We start from the raw sequence: 12,465 nt of genomic DNA, 5'->3' as shown, positions 1-12,465 counted from the left end.
ACCGGTGTAGTAGCGGTAGCGGCTGCCACACACAGGACATTAGGGGCTCGGTGACAGCCACTACCACTGTGTCTTTTTTTTCTAATAGAATAACTCCAACTGGTAACGGACCCTACTTACTTACCAATCCTGGCAGGGGCCGGGATCGGTAAGTGACGCCGTGGGCCCCAAAAGCACTATTATACTCGGGGGTCTTTTCGGACCCCCCCCCCCCGCCCCCCGAGTATAACGATTGGAGAACCAAGAGAGGTAAGGGAGCATAAAAAACAGTGTTACTTGCGTCTCTGAGCTCCACGCAGGCTCCGAGCCTACTTGTATGACGTCTCTAACGTCACATAACCGGAACCTACGTCCATATGCGATGCAGGTTCCCGGTCACATGATGTCCCGGATGTCATTAAAGATGGCCAACAATGGCGGAAATATAGGTAACAGTGTTTTCTATGTTTTTATCCGCCCAAGGTCTCCGATGATTATACTCTGTGGACCCCAGAGTATAATTGTTCATGGGTGTCCACAATGGAGTATAATACCATGTACAGGGAACACTATGGGGCATAATAGTATGCACAGAAATGCAAAAGGGGGGGGGGGGGTTGGTTAGTTGAGGTTTTTGGCATCAGCTGAGAAGGGGGGGCCCCATGTCAAAAGTTCGCTATGGGGCCCCGCCATTCCTAGTTTCACCACTGCTCTTCAGGTGTCCTGCGGCAGACTGAAAATTGGAATTGGGGTCAGAAAACCCCTTTGCCCAATCTGTCCCCTTGGGGTCTACTGCATACTTGCCTGCCGGGTACTAACTAGAACACGTGAAATTATTTTGGGGTGGCTGTGCCCTCTTTTGATGGCGTATCTTTCGTGATGTGTCCCAAACACCCCTTTTTGTCACGTGACCCACGCGGATGCCAGAACACCCCACTGGGCTCAGTAGACTTGCCAGCCCTTCCGGGACTCCAGAGGTCACTCCTTATTTTGGACACCTCCCGGTCACGCTAGGAGGTGTCCAAAATTGGAGTTGGATGTGAAGGGTTGCACTACCAAATTCAGCATATGGTATTTCCATCGTACCCCCTCCACACACAGCGCCTCCCACGCCTTACATCCCATGGCCACATTCATCGTAGGGTTAATAAGGGGACCGCATTGTATCTGCACCCCCTCCAATTAAGACTGACAATTTTAAGAGAGCCTGACGGGTCAGACGAGAGCCGACACGCACCTCTCGCCCCTTCCCTGTCCCCCTTGGGCGCTTTTTCCAATCATGCGCATCTGTCACAATATTGTGAAGAACTGCAAACAAGCTCCGTCCCTCAACGCAAGGAGGAGACATCTTATGTGACAGAATTAACTCTTCTCCGTCCTGACGCCGATTGCCATGGTAACCGCTTCGCTCCTCAGCTCGCAGGTACCATCGAAAAAAAAACAGACAGACCTGCAGAATTTTGGAAACCGCATAAACCTTTTCGTTACCGGAGTCCAAACACGTCGGGAAATTAGAAAGGGAGAAAAAAAATCCTCCGATAAATTAATTAAACTCGGATTTTTAGACTAAAACACGGCCAATTAGGAAGTTACGGAAAAAGCTCTTGGCAAGCGAAAATCTTAATTGACCTAAAATTAAATTTCGCAGCAAATGACGCTTTAGTAATTTATACTATTTATAATCCGCCGCGGAGAACAGAAGATTCGTGCTGTGAATTTTTTCTAACCTGAAAAGGAATAGTGTTGAAGGCGGCCACGAAGGACGGGGCGGGAGGCGGCAATGAGGTACGAGGCGCGCTACGCCTCACGTATTACTGCGGGGGACGATCATACCTGGCGTAAAGGTGCATGTAGCATCGCCTGTCCGGGAAATTTGGTCTTTAGAGAGTGGCTACAAAACGTAAACGGGGGGTCTAACATTCAGGACCGGAGAGCGGCGAACCTTGGGACATGTTTTGTGAATATTCGTGAGGCTCGTCTACTTTTGGTCTGAACTAAACGTACTAATATAATACTTTCGGGTCCCTTCAAACCCCAAACTATCATATTCAGAGGCCATGGGGAGGTGTGGACAGATATTAAACAGTTATACTCACCTCTCCTGGCTCCCTTGTGGCAGGAGAGGTGAGTATAACTCCCGCTGATCCGTTTTGTGGCTTTTCCAGTCTCCTGGGTGGCAACACCGGCCCCTGGAGGACCTCTGCGGCCACAGTGGTCATGTTAGTCACTAGAGATGAGCGAGTACTGTTCGGATCAGCCTATCCGAACAGCACGCTCGCATAGAAATGAATGGACGTAGCCGGCACGCCGGTTAAGCGGCTGGCCGGCGTCAAAGCGGAAGTACCAGGTGCATCCATTCATTTCTATGGAGCGTGCTGTTCGGATCGGCTGATCCGAACACTACTCGCTCATCTCTATTAGTCACCTTGATGACCACTCACATGATGGCTGAGGCCCAATTGCAGGCATCAATGGTCCCCTTAGGCCACTGATGTCACCCAGGAGGCCGGAAGACGTGAAGAAGAAATCAGTGGATCCTAAAAGGGAGATTTTTTTGGTAATGAGCCCGTCTTGTTGCAGAGCTCTATTGCGCATGCGCCGGTAGAAGTGAAGGAAGTGACGATTCGTTTGCAGAAGTTCAGGACATGAAGACAGGCAAGTATGAAGGGTTGGGGGTGGGGGAAGATGTAGTATTGGTGATTGTTTGTTTCCGGAAATGGGGAAACGTAACGTCACCGGAGAATCAGAAGCGGTCACATGACCGGCCCGGCGATCTGGGCAAATACATCTTTAATAAAGCAAGTAAGTTAGAAGTTAGGTGGGAGGACGGTGTTTAGTTTACTGTTAAATTATCATTTTAACCCGGACAACCCCTTTAAGGAACTTCCCAAATAATAAATTCCGATGTGTAGTGTTATTATAGGAAATGTTACTAACAAAGAACGAGAAAGGGAATTCACAATCCAAGACAATGCCAGGAGTAAACCTACAGAGAGGGGAAATGTTGAAATGAAGATGTCAATTTAGTTATACATTTCCATGAGGAATAACAGAGGAATTGCACAATGGAGATGCACAATGGTTTTAGATTTGTATGGGGAACACAAGTGTTTATGAAAACAGACAGGAGAGGTGAAAGGTCTTCATTGTAACTAATTGGAAATTTTGGTCAATACCTGGTCCTCAAAATCGGATGTGGACTCGGCTCCTTCCCCGGCATCTAGAATAAGGCTTAGGTCGAGCTCGCTGGGTCCTGTAGAGAACAGAGAATACACATAGAGTAATGCCGCTGTGTTACTGTGTCATCGCCTCTCTGGCTCCTGACATATACATCCAATGGGACCCTCAGACAGATGCAGCTACTGGTTATGTATACACCGCCCGCTGTTATTGTAAGATATATGTATACCGTACAGTACATAAGTGCAGTCTGTTGTGTTTTCCAATAGCTGATGTGTTTCGGATGGAGGGCATGCTTTTGGCCTCCAACGGTGAATGAATCCCTATGGTTACATTTAGTGCATGATGCACATAGCCTACGTCACACAAGGGGACTATTCGCATAGATTTGTTGCAAAATACTGTAAAATTGTTTTAATTGTCCATTATAGGGACCTGGTAGGTTCCAAAGGATGAAACACATAAAATCCGCTGCAGAATCTTTAATGGTCTCCCCAGAAGTGTAAGTAAAGGTTCACAGGCCCTTGTGCATAAGCTCAACTTCTGCGTAAGCGGCCACAAAAAAATGGCCGCATGCATGTGCAGTTGGCTCTGCCCAAGGCCCGATGGCAGAGCCTACTGCGCATGCGTAGAAGTTTGACCCCAGCGCCGGAAGATGATGCAGGGAGAGGCCGTTCCAGAAGAAGATGGAGGCAGCGCTGGAGAGTTCTCTCGCAGCATTGAGGACGCCCCCAGTGCTGTTTGAGCGCTGAGGACCGCCCCCAGTGCTGTGAGAGAACTAATTTGCATACCGAAGAAAATCGGGATTTCTACTGAACAACGGTGTGGAGAAGACATCTAAAGATAGGAGAAGAATAGCCTTTCTTAAGGCTATCCCTACGTGTTAGTCAGATGATAGGATCCCTTTAAGGATTACTTTTCACCTTTCTGACAGTGGCAGGCTGTGGATCATAAATCTTCTCACTCCTGTACACCAGAGGGCAGGGGTGATACATTTATGATGCACACACTGTCGGCCACCAAAGGGGATCGGAAAGTAGATTCCGATTGGAAAGACTACCTTTATGGCAGAATCTGAAATCCAACCCCCAATTAGCGTCAAATTAATACTTGTGAACACCCCCTAAAAGTCTGGACATCCCCTTTAAAGGACTTTTACAACATTAGTGCTATCTTTGTTCCCCTGTAATACCGTTATAATTTTGGCTGCACCGATCCCGGCTTTGTTAATCAGGTCTTATGATTAGTCCCTGGCTATAATTAATTTCCAATTATTATCCCGCCGCACACGCTCGTATCTCGCACAGTAACTAGCGCAGGCTGATAACATTATAAGTAACAATTACTTTTATATATTACGGATTCAGACAAGCATGAAAACTTATTAACATTTATCAGATGCCAACAAGACAATCCCGTCTACCCAACAACCCGCTGCCATAATGAGAGCAATAAAAGGTTATCTTCTCTTCTATAATTATACCATGCCGTAAAACACGGAAGAAAACAGGAGAAGGTTCCGAGCGGAATATATTTACATGCAAATTATATGTTATGTTATCAATCACATCCCGCTGCCGAGAACATCTACCTTGCAACAGGAAAGTTATAACAGCGAGCGAGAACACTTGTATATATGTCCTCGGAGACCACGGGATCAGACTGTATGTAGGTACATAGAGATTCACGCAGTCCGTGTCCACCACAAAGCAAATTCTCCATCAACTTATTGCATGTACAGCATAGTCCAATGTACTGAGGGTGTCCATAGACCCATCACCTTTAAGGAAGGGTTTCCTACTGGAGTGTAAAATGACTGCTATCCTTTAGCCAATAGGTCGTGTACAAAGAGCGTCGCTCATTCTGGAGGGTCTCACTGACGATATAATACATGGAAAGTCCATGGATTTGAATGGACATTGTGTAATTCTTCATTTTTCCTGTGGGGGCACTGCAGAGAAATTGAACACTTTTTGCTAGGAACTTCCACAGATTACTAGCAATGGGAACCATCCCTTTAAGAAGCCCATTGAGATCAGACATAAGCTCAGGGCAGTCCCTTCTAGTCATAAAATACGGCGTTCTTGTTAGTAGTGGATGATACTGGTTTGCTACATAAAGCTAAGCTGGCCGGACACAGTGGACAGCCATCGGACCAATGACTGTTTGGCCTACGGGCTACAATGCGCATGCGTAGAAGTTTGACTCCAGCGCCGGAAGACGATGTGGGGAGAGGCCGTTCCAGAAGAAGGTGGAGGCAGCGCTGAACATTTCTCTCGCAGCATTGGGGACGCCCTCAGTGCTGTTTGAGCGCTGGGCCCGCCCCCGGTGCTGCGAGAGGACTCATTTGTATACTGAAGAAAACCTGGATTTCTACCGAACGGCGGCGCAGAGAAGACATCTAAAGGTAGGAGAAGAATAGCCTTTCTTAAGGCTATTCCTATGTGTTAGAAAAAAATTAATGATAGGATCCCTTCAAGGATTATTTTTCACCTTTCTGACAGTGGCAGGCTGTGGATCATAAATCTTCTCACTCCAGTGCACCAGAGGGCAGGCTCATGTCTTCTGAATGAGGAGAGTGTAATAAGATGCTGGCATAAGGATCGGGCATGTTGAATCCAAGATGTCTGACAGTCCTCCTCCCCGATATCTAATTTTGGGTGTAGAGTTGAACCCACTTACACAATAGATGGTTGGCTGTTTCCGGTGAAATCTACAGGGTGACATTCATCTCATGTAGGATCAACCTCATGTATGATATCACACTCCGATGCTAAGGAGGTCATGATGAAGGTGGAGAAAATTGGGCCCACCCATAGTTTTTGCACAGGAACCTTCCACTACCTCTGTCCTCTCCTACCTCTTGTTATCTCCAAAATGTCTTCTCCATCATGCTCACCCTAAATCTCCCCCTGCCCACCCCAATCACAATAACTAATGACTGATCAGCATCACAGCAAGAAGTAATAGCTTCAAGAGCGGCCTTTCCCCTCGAGACCCTCCAGCAAATAGTCAACAAGTCATTAAGATATCTGTGACTTCTTCCTCCTCCTCTGCACTCCAAAGTCATAAGAGTCTCATATGTATCCCTGCCTGTGATCGTCCTCGCAGCTGCTAGGTATGTTATAGACACCCCAAAATACAGTCCATCAGGTCAACTGCAGTGAATACAAATCCCCAGCCATATGGCCATATGGTCTAGCAGACAGGGAGCCCACCTCTAAGACAATGTCCCCAGTCCTTGGATGGCCCTTGAGGTCCCGAAGTGTTTTGTAGAAAGATCAACTCATCAGGAGAACAAGCAGTATAGTGCTCGTAGAGGATAGGCAGCAAACAGATATAGTAGAGCTGCAATACCAAACACAACCACTGGGCAGGATGGCACTGTATGAGCAAGATCTAGTGTAGTATATAGAAGGTATATATCCTATATATCATCACAAACTTTGTATAAATCAATAGAACAGAAGAATATAGGAAACTCCGTAATATATCTTATCAGAAAAAAAATGCTACTTTCTCCATTTATCTAAAGAAAGCAGCACCGCACCTTCCGAAACTCGGATTCACTCTTTGGTGACCCATGACAGACTGCAGCTCAATGAAGTATCAAGGTGTATGTGTCCATAGAAGCAGAGAGAAAGGAGAGAGATGGGGCTAAGTAAGAGAGAAGAAGACATCCTGCTGCAGCTATTGGTAAGTTTTCTCACCCCAAGTGCTTTCTCACCGTTCATACTGGTTAGCAATTACTTGTAATGTCCTGCATGATATTTCTTATTTGCCAGTTTTTGGTTTTTATTTATTTTATTTTATTATTTGCCAGTTCTTCTTGGGACTTGCAGACAGTTTTTGGCAGGACTCGGCAGGGAAGTTGTTCCCGCCGCCATCTTGGAGAAGTAAGCACAGTGACGAAGCAGAGTGCGGGCGAAACGCGCGTCAGGCGTTTCTCACAGTCCCACCGGCCTCAGACCGAGTTCCCCCTACTGCTATCTTTATTTGTTACTTTGGATCATAGGAAATATGTCGGTACCTATGGGTATGTATTAAAGGTGACCCTATCTGGGTACACTTTTTTACTTATTTACCACCTTCTATTCTTATTGATTATACTATATGGTTAGTGGACATTTGATATCTAGTCCTCTCACCTATGTTTGGTGTGTAATATTAGGTATTCAGTTTACACTAGGGAATATATTCCCCTTCTTGTGACTCTTGTGACTTTTTTCCTAGTATCTTTTCATTATTTTTTATAGTTGGGGCTATACTCTGTGTGATTGCCGGTGGGAGGGTTATGGTACTCCTCTGCGATTTAATGGGGAAATTTACCCTTTTCCCCATGTGTCTCCCCTGTTTGTTTACGTATTGTATTGTCTTATGTGATATTTATTAATAAAAATTATATATATTTTTTATGTTTTGTGTCTCAAGTGGTTTGAATTATATACTTCTGTAGATGTAGGCTTGCTCCAATCCGTCTGTCTCTTCATGTTATCCCAGACAGACTGGATGGTGATGAGATCAGGGCCGTATCATCACTTCCAGGACTCCTCCTCCAAAGGGCAAAGGTCACCCCGAATATTGATGGGATTTACATTTCTCTTTTCTTCATTCACTTCATTTTGTTTATTGACAACAATAACCTATTAACCCTTCTATTCCTGAAATCATTCTTACTGCAGCCTTTTCTCTACACTTTTGCGCAGTATATTATTTAATAACCTGACCTCTGCCCTCTGGCTCAATAATCTACCGCCAAACGGGTCCCTGGGGACTTCCTTCTCCTAAGCCGTAAATACTTCACTGCCCATTAGGACTAATCCATGTATGAAGGTTATTCTAATAATTCATCCGAGAGGTCTTCTTATGGTCTTTTTAAGGGATTTTGATCTTGATCAGCCCCCTCAATGGACATGGCGGGTCCAGGAAGGTCATGACCTATGTGGTCCCCAGGTCTACCATGAATAGACCACAACCCATAGACTAGGTCAGTGCTATGGTTGACGGTTTGCAGACAGCTGGGTATCTTACCCAGTTCCAAAAATATCAGTGCTGTTAGTTTTGGTTATTGATATTACTGGTGGCGGTCTAACAGCTCAGGGTCATCGCTGGCGGTGAGGAACATTCCCCCCGCCCAGTGAGGACACTGAGCTATAAGGCCGACCCCCTGGACAATACAGTGATATCAGTAACCGAAACACATGGGGATGATACCGACACGTGGTCATCCATGTGGCTGTGTCTGGTACTGCAGCTGAGCCCTGATATATATTGCCTACCCCCATGATGGTACCATTGAGCTCCAGTGTGTCCCTGATCACACATACATGTCCTACGGTATCAGGGCATGCTGAGACTTGTAGTGTCACAACAGAAGGGTCCATGAAGAAGAGGATTTAAGCCCCTACATTTACGTTGTAATACTGATATCACGCTGTCAGGAAACGGTTAATACAGGAAGGTTATTCTGGATTGTCCCTGGTTTTCATGGTGATAAAATAGTCGCCATTAACAATCGGGTCTAAAAGGCTTCAAAACCGAATGTAAAAGAATAAAAAAAATAAGGAAGATTTTGCCTTCTCCATTGTATCTTGCATAGTCCGCGTGATATGGAAAGAACACATGGACGGCGCACGGGGCTACACGAAACCGAACGTTCAGTGCTGTGAACTGAGGAATGTCGGATTTTACGAAATACAATGGGAAAATGTCATTGAGCGATAATAAGAGCGACCTTCTGACAAATCCGTGTATCCAGTGGATACAGAGCGCCACGTACATCACTTCTATGCCATATTACAGAACGTGCCTGAACTCTAATGCAGGTATTAGCAGAGCACTACAAAGCCCAGCCTAATATGCTATTGCAGTGCAATGAATTACCTGTCTTTCGGGTACAGCCACCACTAGAGGGAGCTCACAATAAATTGTATGCAGTTCTTTATTGAGCTCCCTCTAGTGGCGGCTGCAGGAGAACCGAATGGCAAACAGCATGCAAGACAATGTTTTGGCACCTAAATTATAATCTATCCCATTGTGTTTGTTTCGCTTTTCCGATCACCTTTTCTTGATTGTTTTATTACAAAATCTGCTTCATTTCTTCTCAGGTTTCTTTTATATAACTGCGAGGCTTGTCATATGTGTAGTATACAGAGAAGTCTGTTGTACAGCAGATAGAATTTTCTGCAGATAAGCTTGTCCTCCTCTGAACTTGCTGCTGAATACGATCCTATATTCAGGCCCCTCTCCAAGTTTTGCTGTTTGTTACTTGTTACATCCCTGTCACCCTCCTAGGAATACAGAACCCTGACAGATTCTAGCACACAGTATATGGATATTTAATGTCATTGGATATGAATTACTAAATCACCAGTGAGCCATTCTCTGCGGTATATTAATAATTCTGATTCACTCACCGGCTACAGGTTCCTTAGCTGGGAACAGCTTGTTGTCCACGGCCGCGCTGATGTCGTCAAACACCTCCTCCTCGTCCCTGTCTGCATCAAACTGGAAAGAAGCAACAAGGGGGAGACCATTACCTGTGAGCTTTCTGGAGATTGGATATGGCTCTAGATGACCATATCAGTACATGGCATTAACAACATAGACATGGCAGTAATGCAGGGTGGTAGTCACAGCTGGGCCTCTACTCCATGGGGCCCCATAGGGACCTACATCTACTGAGTGAACACTGGACCAGGACTACAATAATGTCCATGGCCCAGGACCAGCATGACAGTGCTCGGAGAAAGCCTTGTTCCTTGAAAGCTATACATAATGTTAAAGAAAGGGGCCCGAATGTAATATTGTTTGGGGGCCACTGTGGAGCACATAATACTGTGTGGGGTCCATGGCGGAGCACATAATACTGTCTGGGGTCCACGGCGGAGCACATAATAGTCTGTGGGGTCTACTGTGGAGCACATAATACTGTCTGGGGTCCACAGCAGAGCACATAATACTGTGTGGGGTCCACTGTGGAGCATGTAATACTGTGTGGGGTCCACTGTGGAGCACGTAATAAAGTCTGGGGTCCACTGTGGAGCACGTAATACTGTCTGGGGTCCACGGTGGAGCACATAATACTGTGTGGGTTCCACTGTGGAGCACATAATACTGTGTGGGGTCTACTGTGGAACACATAATACTGTGTGGGTTCCACTGTGGAACACATAATACTGTGTGGGGTCCACTGTGGAGCACGTAATACTGTGTAGGGTCCACTATGGAGCATGTAATACTGTGTGGGGCCTACTGTGCAGCATATTATACTGTTCCAATATTAATTACATATTGGGGGCGCTGCGCTGCTCACTCACTGTATTATTGATAACTGCAGTTGTAGGTACTAAAGCTGTACCCCATTCAATTATCTGAGATATTGCTTCAGCGCCCGTAACCGCCATTATCAAAAGTTCACTCTAGGAGGCGGGTAGGGGCCCTGAACAAAAGTTTGCACCTGGGCCTAAAAGCCTTCAGTCACACCACTGCCTATGGGGGCTAGTCAGGGGGGTGTTATACTATGTGGGCACAGGGGGCCAGTCAAGAACTTGCTATAGGGTCCCATCTTTCCTAGTTACGCCCCTGGTCCACATGTAAGCCTTAAAAGACAGAACTATAACTGCCTGTAAATTTTTTTTCTTTTCAATGTAAGGGGCGGTCATACAAACAGCTTGGCCAGATCCTGCAGATCCCAACAAATAGGCAATAAAAATTGCTTTTTAGCATTGCACCGGTGGTCATGAGACATATCCCCCCCCCTCCCATAAACAGGATTTCTCCGTACACAGCTTTGGTTTGTGGGCGCAGTGCACACTAATGCCTAGCAGAAGTAATTTCTATGCAACTCCCTGGCAGTATTTTCGGAGCCGTCCACCCCCATTATTAGTCAACCACTTGGCTGGCAATGTAAGAGCTTTATATGCTCAGCTATTACTCCATCAATTCACTGACATGAAAGCCAGAATATTTTTCATATCACAAGAGGCTGTAAACATGACGACAAAGTCACGGAAACCAGCTGTGAATATTGTCAAATTTCCTTCTAAGCCAGTAGGTTAAACAACTATTCGGCTTATTATAGAAGGGAAACCAAGCCTTAAAGGGATTCTATGAGATTAGAAACACAAGGATTAATTTATTATAGGAACAGCGCCTCTCTTGTCCATAGGTTATATTTAGTACTGCAACTCATCCCCTTTGGATGCATTTCCGCACATAGCCATGGGCAAGTGTGGCGCTGTTGCAACCCCTTTAGCAACTATTGCTTGATGTTCACGGGATTTAGGACAAGTGACCGACCGCTCTCATGTCACATAGTGAAACTTGTGCCAATCGCGAATTGGTGTCTGCTGCCAGGGTTCTCCCAGGGGTGTAGCCATAGGGGGTGCAGCAGTAGCAGTCGCTACCGGGCCCTGGATCCTGCCACTTAAAATATACCACTATTGTAAAGCTAGGTAGGGGTCCCATTACGGATTTTGCATTGGGGCCCTGAAGCTCCAGTTTACTCCTCTGGCTTCCCCATAAGTCTACCATATGATGATGAGGTCTTTGCCACACAAATGCCCCCTATGTTCTCAGAGCACCTGTAGCAGAAATACCCCCAGCCCCAGAGATGCCCCTTGTACTGCCGATCACTGAGATCCCTCCTAAAGTGCTCCGCAGGGTCCAGGACGCCACCCTTCAGGGCACCAGTCACGGACATCCATTGCCCCTCCTGGGACATGATGCACCATAGGAGAAAGTGAGGGTCACTCCTGGGCTGGAATTCAATTCAATGACACTGAGCTGCAATACCAGACTCAGCCCCTATACAAGGGTGGCGCTGTTTCTGATAAGTGTTTCTTATTTCATACAAGCAACTTCTAAAAGAATACAAACCTGGTTGTTATTTTACTTTACGTAGCAACAAAAAGTAACTGAACAGCTGCAACGTCTCATTCGATCCCTCGAAGTGAAATCCTCGGAGGGTATCGGATCAGTAACGGTAATAAAACACTTAGGCAAATGAAGATGGAAATGAATCGCTCTCTAGAGGAAGAGTCATCGAGCCCTGTTCACATGATTAGGTTAGAACTGGATGTAATCACATCACGGGTGACGCGGCGTCCATGTTTTAGGCAAGTGGGGGAAAAACTCTGCCCAGTAAGAATGGAAGGGTTAATAGTTTATTTTTGTGAATTAATAAAAGAGAAATGTAAATCCCCTCACTATTCGGGGTGACCTTTGCCCTTTGCCTTCCGTCGGTTCTTCTCGGGACTTGCAGACACTTTTTGGCAGGACTCGGCAGGGAGGTTGTTCCCACCA

The 12,465-nt window shown here is 46.0% G+C and overlaps 1 protein-coding gene across 1 annotated transcript in view; it reads right to left on the bottom strand.

The window, feature by feature from the left end:
• AK5 (adenylate kinase 5) overlaps positions 1-12,465 on the bottom strand; it is a 112,936-nt gene that overhangs the window by 40,137 nt on the left and 60,334 nt on the right. The window contains exons 7-8 of the mRNA XM_075287798.1: positions 9,576-9,666; positions 3,156-3,232 (exon numbers count right to left, since the gene is read on the bottom strand). Coding sequence (XP_075143899.1) covers positions 3,156-3,232; positions 9,576-9,666 — 168 coding nt within the window. The remainder of the gene's footprint in view (positions 1-3,155; positions 3,233-9,575; positions 9,667-12,465) is intronic.

This window comes from Leptodactylus fuscus, chromosome 9 (genome assembly GCF_031893055.1).
Source record: "Leptodactylus fuscus isolate aLepFus1 chromosome 9, aLepFus1.hap2, whole genome shotgun sequence".
In the NCBI taxonomy this organism is placed as follows: Eukaryota; Metazoa; Chordata; class Amphibia; order Anura; family Leptodactylidae; genus Leptodactylus; species Leptodactylus fuscus.
The sequence above is the reverse complement of the archived record's forward strand: the minus strand, read 5'-3'. Positions and strand labels throughout refer to the sequence as shown.